The sequence below is a fragment of the Tachysurus fulvidraco genome, chromosome 5, assembly GCF_022655615.1.
Source record: "Tachysurus fulvidraco isolate hzauxx_2018 chromosome 5, HZAU_PFXX_2.0, whole genome shotgun sequence".
Classification (NCBI taxonomy): domain Eukaryota; kingdom Metazoa; phylum Chordata; class Actinopteri; order Siluriformes; family Bagridae; genus Tachysurus; species Tachysurus fulvidraco.
This window is the reverse complement of record NC_062522.1, coordinates 31,758,426-31,786,424: the sequence shown is the minus strand read 5'-3', so window position 1 is coordinate 31,786,424 and position 27,999 is coordinate 31,758,426. Positions and strand designations below refer to the sequence as shown.

General features: G+C 48.4%; 1 protein-coding gene across 9 annotated transcripts; it reads left to right on the top strand.

Annotated features, from left to right (window-relative positions):
• pcnt (pericentrin) lies at positions 1–27,999 on the top strand. 9 transcript variants are annotated; one of them, XM_047813344.1, is made up of 56 exons: positions 1–185; positions 1,450–1,773; positions 1,924–2,073; positions 2,406–2,492; positions 2,585–3,374; positions 3,423–4,594; positions 4,735–4,890; positions 4,988–5,083; positions 5,174–5,317; positions 5,415–5,670; positions 6,230–6,309; positions 6,404–6,596; positions 6,720–6,820; positions 6,928–7,039; positions 7,161–7,407; positions 7,591–7,669; positions 8,362–8,578; positions 8,668–8,909; positions 9,957–10,402; positions 10,491–11,088; positions 11,366–11,575; positions 11,678–11,830; positions 12,206–12,352; positions 13,019–13,179; positions 13,477–13,655; positions 13,733–13,956; positions 14,046–14,208; positions 14,326–14,517; positions 14,648–14,674; positions 15,068–15,300; positions 15,715–15,834; positions 15,966–15,986; positions 17,434–17,670; positions 17,740–17,907; positions 18,025–18,177; positions 18,294–18,455; positions 18,538–19,515; positions 20,457–20,627; positions 20,869–21,363; positions 21,488–21,605; positions 21,699–21,871; positions 21,940–22,134; positions 22,225–22,392; positions 22,607–22,802; positions 22,931–23,153; positions 23,244–23,394; positions 23,529–24,227; positions 24,332–24,487; positions 24,967–25,128; positions 25,313–25,477; positions 25,719–25,942; positions 26,026–26,102; positions 26,242–26,383; positions 26,464–26,594; positions 27,238–27,360; positions 27,562–27,999. In XM_047813344.1, exons 1-56 carry the CDS (start codon positions 138–140, stop codon positions 27,603–27,605), a joined length of 12,879 nt encoding a protein of 4,292 aa, XP_047669300.1. In that variant the 5' UTR covers positions 1–137; the 3' UTR covers positions 27,606–27,999. The 9 variants fall into 9 exon arrangements, with proteins under 9 accessions (XP_047669300.1, XP_047669297.1, XP_047669293.1 ...); XM_047813341.1 differs by having other exon boundaries at positions 3,411–4,594; XM_047813337.1 differs by having other exon boundaries at positions 1,927–2,073; positions 2,585–4,594.

The window sequence follows — 27,999 nt, the reverse complement described above, 5'->3', positions numbered from 1 at the left end:
TGTTGAAATATGCACTGACAGTTATTCCGTTGTGATTTCTCTCAACTTGGAGGTGGTTAAAATACGTCGTTTTTATAAGTAGTTCACGCTCTTGTGCAAAGTTTCTCGGAATCTATGAAAGTCTTAATTTCGAGAAGATGGACCAAGATGAACGGCAAAGAAAATTAGAAGCCGGAAGAGCGAAGGTTTGTAACCTAAAACTCAGGTTAGCTTGTTAGCTTAGCCGTTTGCTAACTGATTGTTTTTTGTTTATACTTTATTTAACATGCAAATTCCAAACTGTAGCTTTAACACGAAGTAAACCGACAGAGCAAGTGATACAAACTGATTAAAGTCTGATTGTAATCATATGGTATAAATGTGACTAATGAAGATGACTGAAAACTTATAAACTTATAAACGTTGGTGTTAACATGTTTACAATGATGGATGTGTAGCCTAGTGGTGAAGGTGTTGGTCCGTTGACCAGAAAGAAGGTCATGGGTTCGAGTCCCATCCTAAGTCCACCAATGATTCCATCTAATAGCGTTGCTTTTGGAAAAATGAGGTGAAATAGAGTGAGTATTGAAGAAAACACTCACCTGTCCTACACTACAACCACCACTCCATTTTTTTTTTCATGGTGATTGCAAGAAATATACAGAATGGTAGCGAGACAGAAGACTGGGGCTGATTTCCTTTTATTCCAGACTGTTGATTTAATGCAGCCAATCAGTGACCGTCATGTCAGGTGAATGCACAGGGTGTGTTAAATATTATTATCGATTCAACTGTTTCACTTCAACTGTTTGATTCCCGTCGATTGCTTCCGAGATGTGGATTCTTAGACTTTTGATGGGATAATTGTGCTACATGATCAACACTGCAGTATTGCATGGCTCTGTGTGTGCGCTGGGACATTTATATGTTCAGGGATGTGCTTTAATCTGGAGTAAGCTGCTTAAGAAAGCTGCAGAGAGATCGACCGTACGGCGAGTTGTGCGATGTAACCGGATACGTCTACACAATAAGGAATTTCCCCCAAATATAGGACCAGTTATGAAGATTTTTCTTTACCTTTTCTACCTATTTTTCATTTTCGACCCATTACTACAGCGATATCTCGGGTAAGGCAGTGCTCTGATCGGACAGTCCTGGACACAGGACCTGAAAGACACGAGTTTATTTTAGACAGCCGTTACTTTACATCAGCTATCTTAAGGTGAACTTCAGAAACTTCAGCCTTTATTAAATCAAGAGGGCAGGATTGTGGTCATTTGTGTCTTTAAACAGTGAAGTAATTTTTACCTCATTGTATTCTTTCTGTTGCTTGTTGTACATCTGAAAAATTAATTTGGACATAATATTTTGTTAGCAGTTTTGGCAGCTTTGCATCCATAAAGAACCAAGTGGAGATTTTGCTTCCATTTCCTGGCGCACTTCATTTTCTACCCGCTCTTTAACCCGCAGCTCGCGCACTTTAGACAGCAACGGGCGAAAGGCAGCAGTGCGAGTGCTGTGAAGAAGACTGTGAAGAAGAAGGGCCCGACAGCCAAGACAAATGACCATTCAGCACACGAGGCCATCCAACCTGAGCATGCTCATGTACAGGACAGCAAGGAGGAGCTTGAGGAAGAGCCCACATCTGCACAGCCTCAGGAAGAGACGATCCAAACAGACTCGCAGGATCAGAGCTCACTTCCTGTGGACAGAATGGCAGCACATCAGCCCGATACGAGAGAAGACCTTTTAGGAGAATTCGTAGTCACACACGCAAGCGAAGACCAACTGAAGGTGAAATATATAATAAGTGATTAATGACTTATAATAAAAAATTACGAGGGGGCAAAAGAATGAGAGAACAAATTTGCTATAATTGTTCAGAATGTAGTGAAAAACTTGCTTGTTGATGATCAGGTCCTAATGCTGTTACTTGTCTTTTAGCAGTTACAGGCAGCAGTGGAGAAGCGTAACGAGATCATTTCACAGCTCAGCGCGAACCTGCAGGTGGCGCTATCGAGTCGAGACCAGGTGCAGCTGGAAGCTCAGCAGCTGACGGGGCAGATACAAGAGCTGCAGCAGCAACTACAACAGGTGAGAAATCTCGACCATACGGCATTTTTTATTTTATTTATTATTTTTTTTCCCGGCTTCGGCTACACAGCTGCGGAATGCGTTCCTACGTAAAGGGTATTCGCTAAAGCGTATCATGCTTTAGTTCGTACACCCCATCTGTCATACCGGTGTACAGATAATTTCCCTCTGTTATAATCAGCTCCACTCTTTTTGCGTGGATGTCGGAGCGTGGATGAGGGGATTTGTGTTCGTTCAGCTGTTTAATCAGATCAGACACTGACGTAGGGACGTCTAGGACAAATTACGTTTCATGAGAAATTTAAACGGAGACTTTTTTTTATTCTTCCCAGGCTAAAGAGTACCTGCGTAGTAAAAGTGTGGGATGGTTGGATCTATCTCAAACCCACAGGCAGCTACAAATCGAGCACTCTCTGCAGGTGAAGCGCTTCATCTCATAAGACGTAGCACAAAAATACGTTTTTATCAGTATGCTAGTTATATCGTTATAAACCTTTTTCTTCTCTTCTAGAGGAGTAACGATCAACAGATCCTCTTGGCTCAGAAGGAAACCGAGATCACATCTCTCCAACAGAAGCTAACGGTCATGGAGGGTTCCCTCTTTCAGCTCCAGAGTGCTTTCGCGTCGAATAACACAGAGCACCTCAAAGCAAGCTTGAGCCACCACGGCGGCGAAATCCTGTGCGGGATTAATGCGAGCTCGGACAACAACAACGATTCGAGCAGCGATCTGATTCAGAGGTTAAAACACGAGCTGGACGAAGAGCGACAGAACAGCAAGCTCGCGCAGGAACGTGCCAAGAACCTGCAGGAGATGGTTTTGAAATTCGAGCTCGAGAAGGTTGAGACGGAGGCTCGGTTACAGTCGGTTCAGGATGATCTCGAGCGTGCAGAGAAACAAGCGCGTGAGGTGCAGCAGCACAAAGCAGAGAAAGAGAAACTCAACCAGGACGTGGCGCGTCTAGACGGGCTGGTGCAAGAACTTCAAAACAGGCTTCGGGAAGAAGAAGAAGCCTCCAAGCAGCTCCGCTCCAAATACGACATCGAAATTGCCAACTGTGAGCTGCGTCTCCAGACCCTGGAGGAAGAGCGGGTGCTGAATGTAGCGCAGTTAGGCGAAGTGCACGAGGCTGCGCTCAAACGTCTCCGAGAGGAGCATTCGGAGGAAGTCAGACGTATTCAGGAGCTGCTAGACCAAGCCCAAAAACATGACCTGCATGGTGAACCTTCAGAGCTTGATACATGTAGCACCTGGATCCAAACATCTGAAGGACACCACAGTCAGAAGACGATTCCTGAAGGTTCTCCTGAAGGTTCTCCTGAAGGTTCTCCTGAAGGTTCTCCTGAAGGTTCTCCTGAAGGTTCTCCTGAAGGTTCTCCTGAAGGTATTCCAAGTGTGAATCCCTCAGTCACTGATGACTTGATGGAGAGGTACTTGACAACTGCTGTGCAGTGTGAAAGCTCATGGATGGAACAAAGTCTTGAAGAACACAGCATCATGGAGAACTCTACAGTCTCCAAGTTAGAGTTTGAAGATGAATCGAGATTTTTGATTCACTTTGATTCTGATGCTAATAACACTATTCCAGAAGATCAACCATCTGGACTAGATGACATGTCCTTCACCCAGGCTCAGTTACAGAGCTTCAATACAACCTCAACTGGTCTGAACCAAAGTGTTGATCTGTGCAAGGAGCTTATGATCCAACAGTGCCGAGACCTCACCGAGCAGCTGGAAGAGAAACAGAGACAGCTAGATGTTCTCCAGGAAGAAGTGTGCCGCTCCGCCGAAGAGTTACACGAGGCACGGGAGAGATGGAGTAAAGCTTCGGAGGAACTGGAGGAAGCAAAGTGGGAGCTGGAGACCGAACGAGACAAGCGACTCCAATGCGAAGAGCTCCTTAACGAGAAAATCCACGAGCAGGACAATCTGAAGAACAAACTCTGCTCCATGGAAAGCCAGAATGAGAGAGAGCAGCTACCATCCAACATGGAGCTCGATGGTAAGAGTCCTCCTATCGTGGATCTTCTGAAGGAGGACAAGGTCACGCTGGTTCTCCAGCTCAAACACCAAGAGAAGCTGGTCCAAGACATCCAGGAGCAGAAGATGGCCGGAGACTCTGTTAGCTGTGAAATCCAGGACCTGTTCGGGCAGCAGCTCTCCTCACTGCAGGCTCAGAGGGACCAGCTCATTGCCCAGTTGGAGAACCAAAGGGAAAAGAACCAAACCACATCTGTGCTGCTGGAAGAAAAAACCCTGCAGATGGACTCCGCCTACAGGGAGATCCGGCAGCTCCGAGCGGAGGTGGAGGACCGAGTGGAGAACGTGCAGAGGCTGGAGAAGGTCCGAGTGGATCTGGAGTCTAAGCTGACGTGTCTTAAAGAAAACCTGAATAACGTCGAGGAGGCATTGCGTCAGGGTTCTGCAGAGAAAGCTGCTTTGGAGAAGCGACTGCAGGAGCTGGACCGACAGAACAAGAGCATGGAAAAGGTTCTGGAAACGGAGCTGGAGAACTTTGAGGTGTGGATTTTATTTTTATGAATCACTTTCAATTAAACGGTTTTGTTTTTGTTTTCTTTTGATTTCAAAACCATCCGTTTTAATTACGGCGTAAACTATTAAAGTAAGCATTTACGTTTTAAATCCACGATCGCTTCTAGCTCCAGCTTCAGGCGAAGGTCGTGGACCTCGAGAAGATGAAGGAAGCCAGAGAGAAGGCAGAGGAAGAGCTCATGGAGAAGGAGAACGCTCTGCAGAAGGAGCTGAGGGAACGTGAAGAGGAAAAGAAGGGATTGGAGGAGAAACATCAACAGGAAGTAAATCAAAACCGCTTCAGAATCTGCAGTCTTGAGGTGATCAGATGTGTTTTTTTTTTTTAACCCGATTGTTTTAACGGATCGACTTTTATTTCAGGTGCTAAACTGGAGCCAGCGATTAGAGACTGAGCTCTCTGTGCTTCGCTCCAACCTGGAAGAGGAGCAGAAGAAGCAGATCACTTTAATTAAACAGGTCTCTTTTTTTTTTATTTTTTATTATTGGGATTTATTATTTATTGGGATTTTCTCTTTGGCTGTAATCCTCGAATCTCGTTCCATGTAGGTGCATGAGCGAGAGCATCAGAGGGAGATGGCCGAGCTGGAGGTTCAGCAGAGAGAAGAACTCGAGCGTCTGAAGGCCGAGCTCTCCGAGGAGCTGAGAGACAGCATGGAGGCTGCACATCAGGCAGAGCTGTCGCAAATCCGGGTCGGTGCAAAACACGCACCTTATTAACACCATCTGTTTCAGTCACCATCCTTTACGACTCTTAACGCTAAACACTCCGATTCGTGTTCGTACTCAGGCGCAGCACACTCTGGAGCTGGAGGCTCTCCGCCTGAGCCTGACCAACATGCACACGGCGCAGCTGGAGCTCATGCAGTCCAACCTGCAGAAGGAGAAGGACGCGGCTCTGAGCGAGCTGCAGGCCAGTCTGCGGGAGAAGTGGGCTCAGGAGAGCGCGATGCTCCAAACGCGACAGCAGTTTGAGATCGAGAAGCTCCGTGAACAGAGCAGGGAGCAGGAGAAACGAGCTGAGCTCCAACTCCAGCTGGCCATCGGTGAGGCCAGAAAATATGCAACACAGTAAAGGTTATAGCAACGCAGGAACGTGTCGAGAGGAATGTGTTTTTTTTATAAAATGCAGAATATTTATTTAAATCAAGAATTTGGTGTACCGCGATGCGCTTATAGGGGCACGGCACGGTGGCTTAGTGGTTATCACGTTCGCCTCACACCTCCAGGGTTGGGGGTTCGATTCCCACCTCCGCCTTGTGTGTGTGGAGTTTGCATGTTCTCCCCGTGCCTCGGGGGTTTCCTCTGGTTACTCCGGTTTCCTCCCCCGGTCCAAACACATGCATGGTAGGTTGATTGGCATCTCTGGAAAATTGTCCGTAGTGTGTGTGAGTGTGTGAGAGAATGAGAGTGTGTGTGTGTGTGCCCTGTGATGGGTTGGCACTCCGTCCAGGGTGTATCCTGCCTCGATGCACGATGACGCCTGAGATAGACACAAGCTCCCCGTGACCCGAGAAGTTCGGATAAGCGGTAGGAAAAGAATGAATGATGCACTTCCTGTAACTAATACATCGCTGCGTCTGCGGCATCATTTCTTTCCAAAAGATGATCTGAACTGCGTCTGGGAGAAGCGCGTTTCAGAAGAACGGACCTCGTTGGAGCAACAGCAGACTATTAGAACAGAGGTTAAAAATGTTTCCTGTGGGGTTTTTATAAATCTGCTCTGTATTAATGTAGATGTCTTGCACAAAAAAAAATCTTTGTTTTTACTTCATGCAGGATGCAAAGGCTCAGTGGCTACAAGACTCCAAAAACGAGCATTCTGAGCTTCAGGCAGCCCTGAACAAAGCAGAGGAACGTTTGTCTGAGATGACGCACAAGCTCGAGGAGCTCCAGCGATCTAAAGAGGATGAAATCAAACATCTGGAGTCGGATCTGAATCAGGCTTGGTCTGACCGTGACTCTGCTGCCCGTGAGTGGTCTTCAGAATCGAGCAAACTGAAGTCCTACTGTTTGTTAAATATATATTAGTAGCGATATAAAGGTCCACATTGTGTAACGAGCGTGATGTTGAAGCACGTCATGTGGTTTTTAGGTGCTGTCGAAGAGCTGGTCGCTAGCCACAAGGTGGTGCTACAGGAGCAGCAGGCTCGCACACAAGAGCTGGAACAAAACGAGAAACGGCTGAAACGAGAGGTAAAGCGACCGACGAACGCTCGTGCGTTTACTTATTTGAAAATATGTGCTTGAACATGCCTTCGAGCTAAACGCCTAACTGTGTGACACGGTCCTGTTTGTCTTAGGTGGATCGTCTGCTAACAGAACAAGAAACACAGAAGGTTAACTCCGAGCAGGAGGTCACAAACCTCTGGTCTCAGCTGGAGAGCATGAGGACCAGCAGGCAGGAACTAGGAGGTACCAGACCATTATCGAATCAGGTTTGAAAGCTTTGGCTAAAAGTAAATCAGACCTAGTAATCAGACACCCCCCCCCCCCACCCCCCAATCCTGTCCCCTGTGCCTTTCTCTCCTATCAGAGCTGAAGGAGCAGTTGCTGTCACGCACATCACGTGTCGATGACATCGAGCGGCTGAAGCAGGACTTCTCGCAGCAGCGACGGGAGCTCCAGGAGCAGAACGAGGCAGAGCTGGAGAGCCTGCGCGTCTACTTCGAGCAGCGGCTCCAAGCCAGCGAGGAGAACCACCGAGAGGAAATCTCCCTGCTGCAGTCTCGCCTCATAGAGGGAGCCCTGGATGACTCGGTCCTCAAACCTGGAGAGGCAAGGTAGGCCACGTGAACGTGAGGTGTGGATCCAGTAACATCTTCAGGACTCTGCTCTTAATAAACTGACACTAAAAGCCTTGATGGTAGTGTTTGATTATACATGTTATGTATTTAAACTATTCAATCTGTTAGAAGAAGCGTGTTGATGTAAATCAGTGATTTTTAGTTTTTCTATGCTTGCAGCTTTCTCTCTGATGGAAAGGCTGAGGAGGAAAAGGGGAGCTCGTTGGCGGAGATTACAGAGCAACTGGAGAAACACAAGGTAGAGGTCTTTTTTTTTTTTAAAGACACGATGACCGACACTTCATGGGTTTTCTCTGATCCGATAGCTATCTGATTTGTTAAAACTGTTCCGTTTACATCAGGCCACATAAATGCGTCTCGGCGAATCGGATATCGATCTGATCTTTCTACTCCCGCCCAAAATGCTAATATATTTTACCGCAGTCAAAAAGAAGACGGAAAAACTGGTTACGACGTTTATGCTACAAAAAAACAGCGTTTACTGTTTGCTGCGTTTTCGCTGGTGGCAGCAGTGCATTTTAAGACCCGACGAGACGCCTGGGTGAAAGATCACCTGCGTGTGACGTACTTCCCTTTCCCTTTGGGAGGAGTATAGCGCTGACGTATGCGGCTTGAACAACCACGTTCATTTACACCTGTCCAGTTTCATCTGAAACGCGTCCCAGACCACCTCCTGAAAGGGTTTGTACCATCGGGTTTATATCCATCTCCAAAACGTTTCGCAGGGCATTTAGACCTGGTCTTTTTACCGTCGGATAGATATCTGACCACAGAAAATGCAGGAAGTGACCAGGGGTAAAAAGCCCCTAACTTGGCTTAATACTGGCCCATGTTCTTACCAGTGGTGTTACGGTGCTGAATTAAACAACAGCTACTGTAATATTGGTCTTTACTGATGCCCTGTTGTCACTTTGCATGAACACATGACAGGTGGAACTGGATGCACTGTGTCTGCAACTGGAGGAGAAGCACAAGCATGACCTGGAGCAGCTACGCTGTAACATGGCTCTGTCCTATAGAGAGGAGTTACTCCAGGCTCGTTCGGAGCTCACGGACCGTTATTACAGTGACATGGAGCAGCTCAAAACTAAACATGCCTTGGAGATCGAACAACTGCGGGCCAAGCTCTGTGACAACCATCTCAAAGGTGAGATCATGCATGTCTCGTAATAATAATCAGCTTTACTCTGGTTTTTCGTGTTCTTTTGTATTTTAGCTTTTCTTTCGCACTTTCAGAGATTACAAAGCTGCGGCTGCAGTCGGCGACGGACGTAGCACGCCACGTGGAGGCAGAACTGGAGGAGAGAACCCGGCTCCAGACTCGGGAGCACCAAGCACATCTAGCTCAACTCGCTTCAGACACAGAGAGCATACTGAGCCTGGAGAAGAAGCTGGCAGAACTCACCCTGCAGCATGGCCGAGAGCTGGAGAGAGCTGTGGAGCAGCACGCGGAGGAGCTCCGAGAGCTGGAGGACAGGGTGAGAGATGCCCCTTTTACACCAAAAAGAACCGGGTGCTGGTTCAAAGTTGTTGGTTCCACTGGCGAACCTTCTAAGAACCGGTTTGCCTTTCCATCGGTTAGAGAGCATCACAGAGCCGAGTCTGACATCACTGTGTATACGTGTCACGTTACACAGCGACGTTAGCACAGCAGCGACAAACACAACAACAATGGTGGATGTTGCTTTACCGTTAATGCTCATGGCTTTTTGAACCTACATCGGCACCCAAACGCGGCGAATCCGATGTGTACGTGCAGCTCCGTGTAATCTGTATAAATGGAGGTTGTGATCGAGAAAGTACTTAACATTTATTTTATCTATAACACAGAAAAGTTAGCCTTAGCACATAGCTACCTACTATCATGTGTGCTGATAATGTATCTTATTGCAGTAAAATAAGTGTATTAAACATTAGTATACTTAAGGTACATTATCAAATGCATTAACAGTAGCCCCGCCCCCCAACCCAAGGCCTACAGCTCCTGACATAAGCGGTTCTTAATTCTAGACCAGCAAAGTTTTGGTGCTACCTAAGGACCACTTTTCCTGGTTCACAGCCGGTGCTTTGGGTGTCGAAAAAGAAATAACTGGTTCTAAATTAGGCTCTGAACCTGCACTCAAGCTGCCTCGGTGCAAAAGGGGGCAAGAGTGACATCAGGCTGTGACAGTCACATGCTTTAAGTCCTTTGTGTTGTATAAAAGGATAAGAAGCACTTTCTGTGATGGTCACATGACTAGAGTGCTGTCCTAAAGAGCTTTCATTGACTCTTTTGTTTGTTTGTTTTCGTAAATCGTTTATTGAAAGCAGCTTTATCTTTTAAAATAATTCATAAACATGAAAACACGCTTATGGAACCGTCTATAATTACGAATGTATTAATTACAAAGCAATTCATTTACATTGCATTTTGTTATATGGTTCTAAGGTTAGTCTTTTCTCTGGTTTATTTTAGGTTCTCTCTTTTATTTTAGGTTCGTTGTCCATTGACCTCTTTTTTTTCTTGTTTAACTTTCGTCCTTTAGCTAAAGAAAAACTTTGCCGAGGAACTGCGTGCACGCCTCGTGGAGGCAGAGCAGGAAGTGAGGACCCGTGTGACCAAGGAACTCTCTCACCGGAGCAGTGAGGAACAGCTCCAGCTCAGGGAGCAGCTTCAAGCTCAGGCCGAGGAGCGCATGGCTTCCCTGAGAGAGGAGCTTGAACATGCAGCCAGTGAGGAGAAAAGAGATCTAGAGCAGAAACTCGCTCAGGCCGAGGAGCTCCTGGCTGAAGAAGGGCAGAGGCTAAATGCCTTACAGGCTAGTCTGGAGAGTGAGGAGAGCCCTCAGGTACTGGCCCTAAAACAGAGGATGGAAGCTCAGTATGCTAGCGAGCTACGCACAGCAAAGAGCACCATGGCAGCTGAGGTGAAGGAGCTGAACGCTTTGCTGCAGGAGCAGACCGAGAGCAAGCTAAAGGAGGCAACGAGCAGGTCAGTACTCGAACTTTTAGGGAATGAGAAACGTGTTGCTCCGTGTACTGAACTGAAATGTGACGGATTTTATTAATTGCTTGCTTAGGCATCAGGAGGAACAGCGGCAGCTAGCAGAGAAACTGGCACAGCAGAAAGAAGAGGATCTTCAGAAGCAACAACTTACTCAGGAGCTACAAGCCCAAGCAGCACTTCTGGAGCAGAACATTTCCAGTCTGCAACATCTCCAGAAAGAGAACCAGGAACTCAAAACCCGACACCAGGAGGAGCTCAACTTGCTGACGTCCAATCACAGGGCAGCGCTGGACTCCCTCTCTGAGAAACACAGGGCAGAGCTCGATAAGCTGCAGGTGGTGCTTCAGGAGACCAACGTAGCGCAGCTCGAAGCCCAGGAGGCGGAGCTCGAGGCACGTCACAAGCAGGAAATGGAAGAGCTGGAGACCAGGATGTTGTGCAACATGGATACCCTGGAGAGCACATACCTGAAGGAGATTCAGGCAGTGCACAAGGAGAAGGAGGACGTTCTCCAAGAGCTCAGGGCCACACTGGAGCAAGAGCAGGCTAAGGAGATCGAGAGAGTGAAGCAGGAGGAGCTGGCGACCAGAGAAGGATTGAGAAAAGAGCTGGCACGGGTCCACATGGACAAGTTTAGCGCCATGGCGACCGAACTCGGTCACGCCCATCAGGTGAGCAGCCAGGATTGAGGTTAAAAATCTTTTTATTGTGCAATCACTTGCATAAAGAGTAATTAACACACCTTTTTGTCCCATGATAATCGAGTGTGAAGCCCATATGGGATTTGAGTGCTCGTTAAACTGGTCTGGCTTTACCGTCATGGCAGATGCTCATTACCACTGAACAATGAACAATGGTTGCACAGTAAAGCCGTGTGTTTGAATCTGAACACTGTTTTGGTCTTACTGGTTGCGTCTAAGGACTTTTGCTTAAATGTTATTTCTGTAGGCGGAGCTGTCCGCCGCGCTCGCTTCCCAGAAGGCTGCCCTGGAGTCGGATCACCGCTCCGTATTAGAAACCCTGCGACAGCACGTGCTGGATCTGGAGACGCAACACGGCGCCGCCCTCCATGAGGTCACTGACATGACCGCCAAAGAAAAACAGCAGCTACAGCAACAGCTGGATGCGTTTAACGCTCAGCACCAACAACAACTTCAGGTGTGTGTGTGTGTGTGTGTGAGAGAAACAACAAACTTCCTTCAGCCGCTTCAGTTTTTTTTAAACTTGTGTTCGATTGTCATTCGTCTGATTACGGAACAGGAACTGAAGGCAACATCCTCCAGGGAGATCGAGGCTCTACGCAGGGAGCTGGAGGAAGAGGCGGCACGGCAACGGCTCCATTTCCTGGAAGAGGCGGAGCTTCTGAAGTGTCAATCAGAGGAGCAGCTACAGAAAAAGATTGTGGAGTTAAAGGTGCGATGCTTACTATCGATTTATAAAATAGAGCTCTTTTGTTATTTTTCTGTAAATTGTAAGTGTTTACAGCCGCACTTCAGACATTAGGATCAACTTTTAACATCACAGTACAATCGTACGAGCCATTGTTTTCCTGTCAACGTGCCAGATGACACAGTACACCTATTCAACTGTCAATCATCCAGATTCCTAAGCTTTCTGATATTAACCTACACCCAGAAGCACCCCCCCAATCCAACATTAGTCATTTTTTTTTAGTTGAACCGAGAACGTTCAGAGTTTGACCTCGACGTTTGACTGACGTCAACTGACGCGTGAATTTTCCAATCATTGTAACGTCTCACTAACGTACATGTCCTCTTTGCGGTCTAGGAGGAAAGCGATCGGGAGAAGGCCGCTGCTCTAGACGAGATGGAGAGAAGTCTGCGTGAGCAGCACCAACAGGACGAGCTCTGCTACACCGACAAAATGAACCTGCTCACCGCACAGCTGCAACAGCTGGACACCGTGGTCTCTCAGGTGAGACACTCTGAGCATTTCATCTAAATCCCTTCAACTCTAAGGAAGAGCACCAAAGAAACAAACACTCACAGGGTGTGAGATTACGAGTACGGGTTTAGGTGACATGCCACCCCGAGAAAACGCCATAAGACGTCACTCAAACCCCGAAGAAACCACAGTTTCCCTTTTCCGTAACCTCGTCCGAGCCGAGAGCACCGATTAACTCGTACATACTAGTGCGTACCTGTTGGGTTGGTCGCGATGTGGAATCCATCAGGTTAGTTTAGGAAACATTAGACTCCTCTGTAAATCTCCGAGGGAGCCGGTTGCCATGGTTACTGTGTTGTATGCATCGGTTTCTGTTGACTCTGTTTGCTAGGCGGTGGAGTGGGATGGCATGTCAACACTCCTCCTCTGTTTTTCTCCACTTCTATCGCTTGGCTTCTCCCACACGAGTGTGTGTGTTTTGTTTGTTTGTTTGTTTGTTTGTTTGTTTATTTTCCTCGGTGGTTTTTATTTTTTTCATATATAGAACATCATTTGTCATCGTTTTTTTTTTTTTAGAATAACGTGGAAACATCCAGTCTGACAATGTCTGAAGATGATTATTTATTTATCTGAATATTTTGTGCACGTGTGATGACCGGATTCCTGTCTCTGGCGTCCCTCCTTCCCTTCCCACAGCTTCGTGCGGAGGTGAGCGGTCTGCAGGGGGAGCTGGAAGGCAAGCGCTCAGAGATGGACACGCTGGAGACTCTGCTGCAGCGGCGTGAGCGCGAGAGTCAGGAGGGAGCCAACCTTCTCACCATGCTGCGCGATGACCTCAACACCGCCACTCAGCAGAGGTCAGGGCTCCGCTTTGGTGGAAGCTTCTAGTTAGTTCTGGAGTTCTAGTGATTCCCAAAACATCATTAATGAACCATGTGGCACGTTTTTATCCCTTTGTAGTTGCATTTGATTTTGTGGAACATCGGAGTTTTAAGCCATAACAAAAATGAGCACTTTCTTTTTTACAACAAACTATTTCACGCTTATTGATACCGAGACAATTCAACAGGATCTGGTGAAAGTTTTCTCCTCGATAAAAAGAAAATATATGTATGTTTTTTTGTTGTTTTTTTTTACATCTGCTCTGAACATAGGCATGACCTTCAGCTGGCCCATGACCGACTTCAGCAGCTCATCCTCGAGATGCTCCGAATTACAATTGCGACCGAGGAGGAGATCGGGCGCAGGTTGGGTATTTGTATGGAAGGTGATTGCACCGGGGGTAACGCTCCAAACAGGAAGTCGAGCGGCAACCACGATGCCCAGGAGACAGGTTTGGCTTTCATTCTGATTTGTGACGAGAAGTACCAGACGTTTAAAGAACGCTCCTCATACCGTCTCTGTGTGCAGACATGGCCCGTGGAGCTGCCGGAGAGGGCGGAGCAAACTGCAGCATGCTTTCGTCTGCTATCGACGAAGGTCTGGAACTGTCTCAGAGGCTGTGCGAGAGTTTGTTTTCGAGCCCTGATGGAGAGCTGGAACCTGAACGAGAGGAGCTGGTGCTGGGAGCCTGCAATCGTCTCCGGGCCGCAGTGGACAAACTGTTAGAGCTGGTCTCTGACTCTACAGTGCAGGTAGAGAGTCCGTCATATCACTGGGGTCACTGGGATGAGAGCCGGATGACGCTAAGGTGTTTTTCTTTTTCTTTTGCGTTTCCCCAAAGCTGGAGCAAATGCAGACTTTGCAGTCCATGATAGACGAACAGTTTAGTATGGATGGAGAAGCGAAGGATGCTCTTCTCCTGCAGCACACTCAGCTTCTGGAGCAACTGGACCAGGAGGCGAGCATGAAGAGTCAGCTGCAGCTAGAACTGCACAAGGCTGAAGGTGAGAAACATGCAGTGTAGATTTAGAAAGGTGGCTTTTAGTCAAGCCTTAAGTTTAACACTAGTTGGAGGAACCGTTATGGCCGTCATAGACGATCGCTGAACTTTATCTCCTCAGGTCTGATGGAGGGTTATGTGGCAGAGAAGGCTATCTTGGAGGAGGCGCTGCAGCAGAAGGAGGCACGTGAGCAGAGGCTGGTCGAGGAGCTGGAGAGCACTCGGGTTCAGCTGCAGGAGCTCGGCGAGGAACACGCTCTCCTGCAACGACAACGAGACGCACTTTCCGCAAGCCTCGGAGAACCCGAGAAAGGTGGGGTCACCACGGGTGGTGGTTTTAAATCGCAAAGTCTGTGACATTTTTCTCAGTCATTTGTCATAATGAGTTTAATCTCACGGGTGGAGACGTTTACTTGAACCTGAGTCTTCTTCCTGCTCTGTAGGCTTTCTTGCTGAAGTGGAGGAAAAAGGTTTGTCACCAGATTTGAAGGATTTGACGTTTGAACGTGTGCTTTTTTTTTTTTTTTAATTTCTCTGAAACTAACCGCTTCTTTTTACATGCTTCCTCTTAATTTAGCTCTGCTGATTTTTTGAGTTCCTTCAATACGATTCGGATTCATTCGTGCTGTGCCGCTTGCATCGTCAGCCTTGACTTTGAATATAGAAGCGTGAAACAAAATAAATAAGTGAAGGTTATTCATCATTTTCGTGATGAATAATTCGTGTGAATGACGGCCGGGTCGAGTTGACGATCTCGTGCATGACCGCATCTTGTCTGCGAGTGAATTTAAGCGTGAACGTAAATTCTCACGACTCGTGTCTCGTCTCGCTACTTTATCTTTTTTACTTCTGCTCGGTCACAGCGCTGTTGGCCGAGGCGGAGCGGCTGGGGCAGGAGCGCGTGGATGTGCAGCGACAGGCGGAGAAGGACCGTGTCGGGCTGGCAGGTAGGCTACGTTCGTTAGAGCTGGCGCTGGAGGAGAACGAGAGCCGAGCACAGCAGCAGGAGGAGCAGCACCGCACACAAACCGAGGACCTGCAGCAGCACATCAGCGCTCTGGAGAAACAACTCAAACACCATCGTCACTTCATAGACGTAAGCAAACTACTATTATCCACCATTATCGTTCCTGCCCAAGTGGTTATCATAGCGACCTGAACGTTTAAGTACTGTCCAAGGTGCTGTTCTAGAAAATTCAGTCAACCTTTTCCTGACCAATCAGAAATGTGTTCTCTAAAGGATTATTACCTACACTATAGCTCTAAACATCACTTTGTACACACGGCTCTTCCTACAGTTACTGATTAAAACGGCGCTCTACGATTCCTGTCGTTTTTTTAAACCGTGTCCTAGGAACGGTGCACAAAGCAGTTACACTGGTTTTAAAGGAGGAGGAGTCTACAAACTGGTTGATTTTTAAAAACATACCAGCTTACTGAGCGTGTGCAGAGAGAGTTGACGAGTGAACGGCCGATCCTTCTGTTGGGGTACGTGTGTGTGCGTATATAGGAGCAAGCTGTCGAGCGAGAACATGAGCGGGAGGAGTTCCAGCAGGAGATTAAGAACCTGGAGGCGCAGCTGAAAATACCCTCTAAAGGACACACGGGAGGAGACACCAAGGGTCAGAGGGTAAGCAGTGCGACTCCTAGTTGGAGAGGGTCGTTGCTTCGATCACATTTCAAGATAAAGCTGTTTATCGATAATGAATTACTGTATTTATTTATTTGTTTTGTTTTCACCCCTTTTACCGAGTAATGTAGATTGGAGACTTGGTTATACAGGTACGTTATCCGGCTGCGGTCGACTCGCTAGGCTAGAAGCTGCTAACGCATGGCGTAGTACGCTTTACACTGCTTTTACACTTGGTGATTGACTGGTGTGTGTGTGTGTGTGTGTGTGTGGAATTTTAAAAGAATTAAATCAAAACAAACAACAACAAAAACGCCACACTACCCAAAAACAGATACACAATTAGTAGTTATTCCAGCATGTCACACTTTTTGGTATTCTCATCATTTCGTCCTTGATTATTTTTTTTGCGTACTTTGGGCAGATTAAAGGTGGGGTCTCTGTTGTTTGAAAGCCAATGTTGACATATAAAATCACAAAAACAAACACGCCCCTAACCCAAACGGGTCCCACCCCTGTATCGATAGCTCCGCCCACATACATGCGTAACCCAGGCGACTAACGGAAAGAAACGTGTCTTTATCATAGCTGAAGGGAAGAACAATACGATTGTAGATAAACAAACAAGCAAAAATGCCACACAAGCATAATGATGTAAAGGACAAAGGCATATATTAGTTCTGTGTAACAAAGCAAAACCAACGTTACTCACCTATCGAGAAGGAAAAAAGCGCCTCGGCGTCTTAAGTAAAGTCGGCCACATGTTCACAGGTCGGAGTTTCCCGAGTCGATAACTCCTGAGCTAAACGCTGTTACTACACAAAACGCGGTTGTAGCTGCCTCTCTACATTACTACGATAGAAAAGAGGTGTTATTTGTGTAGTAACAGCGTTTAGCTCAGGAGTTATTGACTCGGGAAACTCCAACCTGTGAATATGTGGCCGACTTCCTGCTCCTTCAGTTCTCTCCAGCGCTGGAAAGCTGATCCTATATTAACACGTCCTACTTCTTGTCCTTATCGTAAGTCTTTCTTCTCTTTCTTTCTTTGTTTTTATCCTCCATGTCGATGTTAAAACCGCTTTCTGCTAACGTCACACATGCGCACCGAACACTCTCTCCGCCCATATCGACAAGCCCCGCCCCTTTCTGCTCATTGACTACATGTTAGTTTTGTATTTGTTTTGTTTGTCATCCCGACTCGGTTTTCTGAAGCATTTCTCCAACAATGGAGACCGCACCTTTAAATAATGCTTTTTTTTTTTTTTTAAAATGTGCTGAAATGTTATGAAAGTTTCTGGAAAACAAAACTCCTAAGTGTGAAAGAAGTCTGACTGGATCTCGCATCTAACATGTTGTATTGCTTATTTGTGTGCTAGATCATGTAGTAGTGTTCGGTGTCCGTCTCCGTCTCTCGTGCTGTACAGCAGCTTTCTTTTCTTGCTTCCTTGTAGATCATGCATGCGAGAGTTGACTTCATTTCCACAATACCATCTATGCCTCTGTGCTTAATGGCCAATATAAGTTTGCCCAGTTTATCGTTCTCCACTATTTCATGCCTAAACACAGGTCTTTGCTCTAAACTTTGCTCTTCCGCTTTAGGTGGAAAGCCTCCAAGCTCTTATCAAAGACAAAACCGAGGACTACAGCGTTCTGCTCTCGGTTAAGGAGCAGTGCCAGCGTGACCTGGAGGACCGCAACGAAGAGATCGATAAGATGGCGTCTCGCATCCGGGAGCTGGAGCAGGCTCTCCTGAGCAGTGCCGAGGCAGGACGGACCATCACGCAGCTGGAACAGGAGCTGCAGAAAGCACGCAAGAGCCTCCAGGAGCTGTCTCAGGTACTCAGGAAGTCTAACAATACTCATGTGAACTTTTTGAGCAGTCAGTAATATATCTGTGTTCCGTAGGACAAAGAAGCCCTGCAGCAGCAGCTGTACTCTAATAAACTCCAGATCTCGGCTCTGCAGTCCAAACTGGATGAGACGAGGCACCGCTTCCCCGACCCCAGTGCTGACCCCAACCTCAGAGAGCAGCTGGAGACGCTCCAAAGGGACCTGCAGGACAAGGAGGAGCAGGTGAGGGTCCCGACCGAGCCATAGTGTTGTGATTTTTATCACAACATGCAGAGTCAGCAAGTGTATGATGTTTTTGAAGTGATGGCATTTAAAAAAAAAAGGCGGACTTGTGCGTAGGTGGAGGTGCTGCTGGAGCGAGTGGAAGTGCTGGAGAAGTCTCTGGCAGTAAAGGAGGAGGACGTCAGGCAGCTGTCGCTGCAGCTGGAGCTCAAGACTACCGAAAGTCAAGCAAGGGAGGAAGAGCTGCGCCTTCGTGTCACCGAGCTACAGGTAAAGCTTTGGTTTACCGTCCGAGCCGCTGTGAACTCCACATCGCCATTCAGTCTGGGCTCCGTTATACGTGAAGTGTTCGCTGTAGGGAGATAACTGGATTTGTCGCTCTGTAGGAGTCGGTGAGCGTGTTACGCAGACAGCAGCAGGAAGAAGGAGACACCTCAGCTCTGAACCTTCCTGCTGCTCTGCTGGAGGAGAAGAACCTGGAGATTGATCACCTCAACCAGCAGATTCTCCACCTGCAGCAGGAGCTGGACACCACCAAAGACAACAAGGTGATGTTTTTTTATTCCTGTAAAAAAAAAAAAAGAATTAAGCTCTTTTGTGTTTCTAATTAGTTGTGGCTTCCTGTGACAGACGGCGGACGAGAAGCAAGCAGACCTGGAGGATTTGCGTTCTGAGGTGGAACGACTCTTTAGCGACCAAGAGCGTCTGCGTCAAGCCAAGGAGGAGGAGGTGGAGCGGCTGCACGAAGTCATCCATAAGCTGCAGGAAGAGCTGAGCCAGCTTGACCCCAACCGACATGAGGTCAGCGATCCCAACACGGACAGCCCCGAGCCTCCCGACTTCCCCTGGTCCCCCCGACCGCAGCACGGTGACGAGAGAAGCCTGTGCAACGAGCTGAGTACACAGACGCTTCAGAGCTGTCGCACCAAACTCTGTGAGCTCCAGGTGGACCTAGAACACACTGCGGAGGAGAAGGAGGCACTCCAGAGGCTGCTCCTGACCCAGGAAGAGCAGTACGGGCAGCAGATGGAGGCACTGGGCCGTAGCTTGGGCGAGGAGAAAGGCAAGCTGGTGCTCCTGGAGCAAGAGGCTGGAGAGCTGAAGCTCCAGTTAAGCCAGAAGGAGGCAGAGGTGGAGGCTCTACAAACTCGCATCCAAAAGCTTGAAGATGGCGAGAGAAACCTGCAAGATTTGGAGCTCCGGCTGAAAAAGTCTGAGGAAAGGATGAAGGAAGCGCAGAGGGAGAGGACGAGGCTGAGCGAGGAGGCTCAGATGCACAAGGAAGAGCGAGAGAGGATGGAACGACTGCTCGCAGACCTGCAGCAGAACGCGGAGGATCGCGGGAACACTGCGGCACAGACCAAGCTGCAGGTTACAGAGCTGGAGGAGACGCTTCAGCAGCTAAAATCCGACATCGCCGTCTTGGAGACGGGCAAAAAGGAGCTGTATACGGAGAAACAGGCTCTTCAAAAACGCGAGGGAAAACTACAAGAGGAAATCGAGACGCTAAAGCAGGAGGTGTCAGCAAAAAGCGTTCATATAGAGGAACTGAGTGTGCAGCTGGAGGAAAGGGTTGCAAACCCAGAGCAGACGCAGGAAGAGGTTCTGGTGAGGAGGTGTTTTGTTTTAAATAAATATACTTAATCTCAATTGGGGGCATAAGAACATGGACCCTCTCAACAGATCCTGTGTCCTGGTCATTAAATCCAGCTCATGGAGTCAGAGACTAGCTTACAGGGTTAGAGACAGTAACACACAAGCCTCATCGTTTTCTGTCATCTGTGACACTTCATTTTTATTCGCACTCTCTGGTCTGAGTAAACTGACATCGTTGTGTTTACTTACACACTTCAGATGTCTTATTTATAACCCTGAAGTGATTACGTTTGCAGATCGTAAGCAAGAGGTTATAGCAGGACTTTATAAACGTCTGTCTGTGTGTGTGTGCGTGCGTGTCTGTGTCTGTCTGTCTGTCTGTCTGTCTCTGTGTGTGTGTGTGTGTGTGTGTGTGTGTGTGTGTGTGTGGTTGGTTACACGTAGTTATTTGGCAGTTTTCCTGGAATGAATGTAAGCCAGGCGTCAGAATAATTGGCCACAGCTTCACCATATGCAGAGCAGTAAAGGCTCGAGCACAACAGAGGGGGAACAGTAACGTGTTTAGCCCGGCCTATACACTCACAAGGACTTTACTCATACAGGAAGTATAGCGGAGAAAGAGGAAGTTTTTACATTTTTTTTTTCTTTTCGCTTTTAATCTTTTTCTTTTTTGGTTTTGGAAAGCTTTTTATTGTCCGTACATCTGGGGGGGGAAAGGCTCTGATTTTGGGCATGAAGAACACTGGTGTTTATGTAAAGCAGCGTGATGATGAAGCCTATAGCGTTGGTCTGTTGTGTTGTGACCGGATTGCAAGAGGCAGTTGATGGTTTACGTTCGACAGCTCTGATGTAGGCGTCTTTCTTTCTAGTGTGCCGCGAGTTCACAGCTAAAAATGAGCCGTGACCTGATTCCTTTTTTTATACGGTGGTGTTTTTTTCCCCTGTTCTCACAGACGTGTGCCGAGGAGACGCTGGCTAAAGCTGCCGCGGCTTTGCGAGAAAAGGAGGAGCAGTTAGTTCATCTGAGATCGCAGCACGACGCTCTGAGAGCCGAGCTCGCCGCCGTGAAGGAAGGTCTGTGTACCAGTACAGAGAGAGCAGAGAAACTCCAGGAGGAGGGGCAGGTGAGTGACGTGCGGGACGTGAAATTTTCTGCCTGTGAAACGACAACGTAACTTTCTCACGATCGAATGAAGAGGCGGGGCTGAGCTGCTGAAGCTAACGTTTTTGTAATAAAACGATAAATAACTCTTAAAGAGGCAAAAGATTTATGATCTTTTTGTGGAAGCTGCTTTGTGCCAGGTTGAAATTTTAATGTTATGACCTTTTTATATTCAAAATAACTAAAATCCCCTTGACCTCCAGACCAAGGACCGTGCTCTGGCTGATCTGGAGGAGCACAACCAGTGTCTTCGGGCCGAGCTGCGTGGCTTGCAGGACGATCTAGAAGTGCAAGAAGAGGAGCTGGCCTTCCAGCAGAGGGAGCTAGAGGAGCTGCGGCAGCGTTGCCACCATCAGGAGCACGCCGAGCTCCACACCTCCAAGACCGAACAGCGCTTCCTGGACGGCCTGTCCCGTGGTTCCTCCCTCTCCTCTCCGGAGTTGCTGCGGCGACTCGACTGCAGCGAGGAGCGGCCGTCTCACCTTCACGCCTCTCACCTGTCCGAGCTGAGCGGCCTGCGCAACACGACCATGGAGCTGACAAGCAAGCACTCACCCATGGAGAGAAACGAGCTGAAACGACCACTCGCACTGCTGCCAGAGACCGATCCAACCAGCACACACTCGCCTTCTGCTTCTCCACGTTCACTGTCCATCTCTGAGAACCTCTCTGTGATCAACTCACTGGATGATGACAAGGTAAGTCCCCGAGCACCGGCTGCTCTCCTGTGGCGTCTGACGTGTAAGAGGAACATCCTTAATGGACCTGAATGAATACATGTTAGATTAGAGGATGAAAACTAAATCATTGATACATTTTTAGGTCCGAGAGCTGGAGGACCTGGACGACGTGACTCCGTCTCATTCTCCATCTCGCTCTCCTCTCTCTTCTACCTCACCCGTGTCTGCACCAGAGTGGGTCAGCGATGGATACGGCAGTAGTGAGCGCACATACTTGTACTTGTTTTACATGAATTGTTTACGCAGTGCTCGTGTGGAGTTCTGATCCATACGCACTCGCCTGGTATTTACAGACGTCAGCTCCGAGCTGGAGGCCAAGCTGAAGCACGAACTGGAGCATACGGAGAGGCTCGACGCCCACTTTGTGGAGTACCTGCGCAGCAGAGACATGGCGCCCGCTTCACGTTCCGACAGCGCAGCCGGCAGCCTGCGTCACACCTATGAGCTGCTCTCACCTGAGCTACAGGTATGCTTGGAAACCAAATCAATAACACAATGCACTGTTCTAGACTTTAACGCTGTCTAAATGTCCAGGCAATGCTGAACCGTGTGTACCGCGAGAGCTGCCGAGTGTTGTCTCTGTCCCATCGTCCTCCCCCTGCCGGACAGCCTCACCCAGGCTCTGAAGAGGCTCCGCCCCCATCCTGGCAGAGAGAGAGGAGGGCCTTGCAGGAGACAGTGCTGTCACTCAGAGAGCTTCTCTGCAGGATGGCCGAGCGTGAGCCCAAGGTCACTGACCCGATCAGACACAATTCTGCCGCCGAATTCGCGTCGACACACAATGTTGTATAAACCGAGCCTGTTGTAACTCGTGTGTAGGTGGACGGCGAAGTCGACTGGCGGAGGGAGCTGCTGCAGGCCGTGCGGAGCGTGTTCGACGGCGAGAGGAAGTGCCTTCATGCACAGCTTCAGGACGTCATGGCAACCAACACCGGCATAGACTACACGTCCCTGCTGAAGCATTTGGAAATGCTGCTGCAAAAACAGGTTCTCAAAATGTTGCCCGTAAACAAAAACAGTACTCATTACACACTGTCTGTCTACCACTTCGCTTCTCTTTGCTTTACCTCGGCTGACTTTCTTTCACTTTTCTCACGTTTGTCCCGTCACTTTTCGTTTCAATATCACTTCCAGTAGCTTTACTGGTGCGACTGTATGGAGCTAAAGTGATGGAAGTTCATCAACACAATGTCTCCCACAGGAGGAGCAGCAGAGGAGGTCTCTGGAGCAGTTGCTAAGTGCAGACCGGAACAGTCTCCTGGCTGAAATCCGCAGTTTGCACGAGCAGCTGCATAACTGCACGCTGCAGAGCCAAGAGCAGCTGCGAGAGCTGCAGAGCTCGCTCGGGGCTGTTCGTGAGGACGGGGTGCAGGTTCAACAGCAGCTGCACAGACAGGGTGACTGACCGATCCTACTTTTTTTTAGCCTCCTTGTGCATCATCAAGGTGCCTTCAACTGTCGTGGCAATATATTTTTGTCACATCACTCAACCCTAAGTTTAATGTGCGTGTGTGTGTATGTGTAGTTAGTGAGCTGGAGAGGCAGCTACAGCAGGAGCAAACCGAGTCTAAGGACCTGCGGCGCTTCCTGGAGGAGGAGAAATCCAGATCAGCCAATCAACACCAGCAGCTGGAGGTACAGCAGAAGCTGGTGGGGGAGATGAAGGTGGAGCTGGAGGAGCGCAATCAGCAGCTGACTTCATGTAATAAAAGCCAAGAGGAGCTACTGGCTCAGATCCACAAACTACGGTAACTCTGACACACTTCTGTAGCATAATCATTTTTGGATCGATAATCAGATAAAGACATCAGCCTGGAATTATAAAATGTTTCCTTCAGGCTGAAGCTGGAGAGTGAGGAGCAGGAGCACCAGGCTCGTGTGGAGGCTGCGGGACACGAGCAGGCCAGAGTGAAGCAGCTTCAGGAGGAACTCCATAACGAGAGACTCTGCAGCAAACACACACAGGAGGAGCATGCACACACTCAAGAGGTGCTCATTTCATTTTATGTAACCAAAGTGCCGCAATTTAGGCAAATTGTTTCGATACAGGAAGAATAAAGCTCTTAGAGGATCTGCCAGTTCCACTGCCATCTAGTTGTTGAATTTGTTGCATGTCGTTGCAGTGTCTGCGCGCTTCCCTGAGCGAGCATGCATCTCGCCTGAACGAGCTGAACTCTGCACTGGAGCAGGAGCGCGTAGCGGTCAGTAACCTGCGTGCCGAGCTGCAGATAGAACAGTCCCGCTGTGAAGCCCTGCTGGCACAGGAGCGTGAGCGCACACAGCTAGCCCTCTCGCGAGTAGACGAGGAGCGCTCACACTCTGCCGAACTCTCAAGCACACTCTCTCACCAGGCTCAGGAGCATGCGCGCCGCTTAGAGGAGGAGGTCCGCGCCCAGGAAGCAGCAAGCGCCCACGACAGGAAGTTCATCCAGGAGCTGAGGGCGCAGCTGGAGCAGGAGCGGAGCCAGGCCGAGGAGCTCGCCGCCTCTGTGGACCGTCTGCAGGCGCAGGTACTGCAGGGGAAACGGAGGCAGGAGGAAGCGGCACAGCAGGAAGCACAAAGAGGACAGGAAGAGGTGAAGAGGCTGCGCTCCGCCCTGGAGAGTCTGCAGGCACAGCGGGCCGAGGTGAGCCGCACTCTGGAGACGGAGAGACACCGAGCCTCTCAGCTTCAGGCAGAACTGGATGCCATGAAAGAGAAGATGAGGGAGGTGATGGAAAAGGAGAGAGCTAGGGAGGAGCAAAGGGAAATGCAGAGGTGGCGTGAGCGACAGGAGCAGGAGGACAAGGAGCGGAGGCAGGAGCGCACCAAGGAGAAACTGGTATTCAGGAGATTAGCAGTTTAAGTAATTATAAGTAATTAATTTGGAGTTCTAAAGTAAATCCTGATGTGTACTTTTTTTTTTTTCTTCTCCCCCCTGTGCAGCTGGAGCTGGAAGCCTTGCGAGAGAGAGATCAGCAGCGTCTGAGACAGCTGCAGCAGACTCTGGCTGACCTGGAGCAGCAGGAGAAGCGGTTAACCTCAGAACGCCTGCACAGGGACCTGCACGCTACTGACGGCACCCGCATCACTCACACACAGGTTACTCTCTCACACACACACACACTCACACACACACACACAGGTTACTCTCTCTCTCTCTCTCTCTCTCTCACCCGCATCACACACACACTCTCTCACACACACAGGTTACTCACTCTCGCTCTCACACACACAGGTTACTCACTCTCTCTCTCTCCCTCTCGCTCACCCGCATCACACACACACACACACTCTCACACACACACTCTCTCACACACACAGGTTACTCATTCTCTCTCTCACACACAGAGGTTACTCCCTCTCTCTCTCACCCGCATCACACACACACACAGGTTACTCACTCACACACACACAGGTCACTCACACACACACACAGGTTACTCTCTCTCTCTCTCTCTCTCACACACTCACACACACGGGTTACTCACACACACACACAACTCTCCAATCCATAGATGACCTGTAATCATTCGTTCACCATGATGCAGACTCTTTACCTGTACACCTTCCTGTTCCAGGACTCGCCTTCTTCCACTTCCTCCTCTCTGTTGGAGCGAGTATTAAAGGAGAACTCCGAGCTGGCGGAGCGTCTGGCGGCTCTGAGCGAGGAGAAGATCTCCCTCAAACACACAGTCTCCTGTCTGGAGAGAGATCTGAACAATCTCAGACGCAGTGACCAGGTACACCGTTCTTATCCTTGTAGACAAATGAGGCAAGACCACAAAAGAGCAGCTCGGTCACTCGACAGCGTTTCTGTATATGATGCATTGATGTTCTTACAGTCTCTTGCTGCTGAGAATTTTTCATCCGTCTACGAGTTGCTGGTGATTTACTGTGAACCCTGCATGTTATTTTTTATACAAGAAGTCGTCATCGGTGCAGCTAGACCCGTCTGTGTTATCAGCAAAACTGACCTGGCAGAAGGAGAAGGTGGCCTTGCAGGCTGCTCTACACAAAGCTGAAGATGATCTTGTGAAGGCCACGGCCAGGAACGAGAACCGACCGCTCGCTGACCTTTCCAACAATAAGGTAATTCCATAGTCTGTTAATTCACAGGTTCCTCTGATACACTTTGTCCATCGGCATCGTCAAGTCCTTGTAGTAATGCCACATCTTCCTGCTTCAGAGAGGACATCCAGTGTTTTTTTTTTCTTTTTTTTTCTTTGCCCCCCCATGTCATCTGGTTATTTAATGCTGGGTGAAATTCAGTGGCACACTGTGATTGAGGTTTCACTGTGTACATCACGCACCCTTCTTCCACCATGTACAGGTGCAGAGACTGTACGAAAAGTACCTGAGGGCCGAGAGCTACCGGAAGTCTTTGGTTTATCAAAAGCGCTACTTGCTGTTGCTGCTCGGAGGTTTCCAGGACTGCGAGCAGGCCACGCTGGCTCTGATAGCACGGATGGGCGCTCAGCCTTCGCTAATCGCACAAGCCTCCCGACCGATCAGCCGCTTCCGGAGCGCCGTTAGAGCGCTCATCGCCATCTCCAGGTAGGATGCGCGAAGTCTGTCTTGCATCATTTTTTTTTTTTAGCTGAATTATTCGATAACTCTTTTAACGCCTCCTCCCTCAGGCTGAAGTTCCTCACCAGGAAGTGGCACAAGGCTACGAAAAGAAGCTCCGTAGGAAGTGCGACTGTTAACAGTACAGGTGAGCTGAGCAGTGACTGGGGGATTTAAGTAAACATGCTGTAATAAGAAAATCTTTTTTTATTTACTAGGAGTTTATTCTGGATGTATTTTATGTTGTACAACACTATATACGTTCCCTCCCTCGCCATCCATACCAGCCGCAAAGACCGAGTTTATGAAGCCGCAGCAGTCCGGAGCGGCGTACAACTCTCCACCCACTCGTGACCGCATTCTCACCCAACGCACCGCGATCTCGCCCCTGGTTCCACCGGTCAAATCTCCTTTCAGACTGCATAACAGGTAAGTCTGCACACCTTGGGTTGGATTACAAGACGGCTGCCTGTTCACACAATGTAAAAAGTGAGCTCTGTGTTTCTCAGAGGTTACCCCAGCAGCACGGCGGCCGCGTCCGAGCGCACGTTCACCCCCTCCCAGGAGCAGGAGCGCTCTCTCGCCGACTACATCCATCACCTGGAGAGCGTCCAGCAGCGACTAGGAGCTGTTCGTCCAGGTGGGGACACGGATACATCACACCCCCCACAACCAACAACACACTTACACACAATCCTATGAGAATTTTGACCTTTCTGCTGCCGTGTTCTGATACATTATGGTTTCTATATTAACACCTTACACAGTGACTTGTGCAGAAGATTATGGTAGTGATGTTTAACCTGAAGACTGAAAACTTTTAGGTTTTTTTTTTTTTTTGTAACATTGCAAGCTGAAATTTTATTTATTTGTATATTTATTTATTTTAATGTCTTAAAAGCTGCAGATATTTAAGTGAGACCAAGGACAAACTTTTCTCACAGACGTCATCCGTTTAGCCGCACCGAAAGTCCTTAACATGTCGACATGTCCTTTCAAATAATTGGTGGCATAAGAGGAATAAAACGCTTCAGAAACATGCTGTCGTAGGAAAATAATCACCATCCGAGCGCTAGCAGTAACCCTGCTTCAACACACCGTCCGACTGTTTCATTTCTTATATAATGTTTAATAAAAATCGATCAGATCTAAAGAGCAATTAGTCTGTTTCAAGTCACGAACTTGTCGCTGCTTTTGCGGAGCGTCTGACTGATTTACACGAGGAGGATTGATCCGTCGGACGTCTCTCTGTCGCCGCTCACTGTCTGCCCTCCGTCCTGCAGTCCCCCGAGACGAGCGGAGGCGGAGTCTCCCTGATATGATGGGCTTTCGGCAGAAATGGTTGCATGAGAATAGAACCTGGCTGTATTTGAGTTGTTTGTCGCAAGGTTACACGCTGCCTTTAGGTGAGTGAAGGTCTCGGCTCCTCCGCTGCGTGCTCGAATCACTGCTCCAGCCAGAGACGAGTTGGTCTGTCTCGTGCTGTCGGTCACATTTAACTCTGTGGAGCATCTAAACACACGGGTGTAAAGTGTGAGGGTCTAATATAATATGATGGATCCAGAATTAACGTAAAGACACTTCCTCTTTTTCCTCCCTCTCTCTAGGTTCCCCTGCGACGTTTCCTTTCACCCGGAAAACTGACAGATGAACAAACAAAGGCGCCTTCAGCACTCAGTGTTCCGTTGCTCTCAGTGTGTTCGAGATGCCTGATTATTTTATAATAAATTATTTGTAATCTTCTTTTATACCCCCATCTTCAGATTTACCACAAAACGACCGCCTGAATGTGTTTTATAGCATCAGTGACTTTTCTACATCTTCGGAAACGTCTCACTCTAGATGGTCCGTAAATCCGCTCACAGTTGTTCATTTGTGTTTAGCTCTCCCCCCCCCAACCCCCCCAAGTTTTAGGTTTGCACTGGAATCTGTTGAGAATCACTGTTATGACTGCACATGGACTCACGTTTCTTCCTTTTATATTAGGTAAAGTTTTATATTAAGCTGTAGCTTTTCTATGTTCAATAAATATTTTAATAACTCAA

What these genes read in the sequence shown, in the direction of transcription:
- pcnt (XM_047813336.1), top strand. Translation starts at nt 138, where the DNA reads ATGGACCAAGATGAACGGCAAAGAAAATTAGAAGCCGGAAGAGCGAAG. An exon ending in CTAAAGGAGGCAACGAGCAG is followed by an intron (nt 10,403 to 10,490) that starts GTCAGTACTCGA and finishes TTGCTTGCTTAG; the next exon opens with GCATCAGGAGGAACAGCGGC. An exon ending in GCCTCCAGGAGCTGTCTCAG is followed by an intron (nt 17,671 to 17,739) that starts GTACTCAGGAAG and finishes TGTGTTCCGTAG; the next exon opens with GACAAAGAAGCCCTGCAGCA.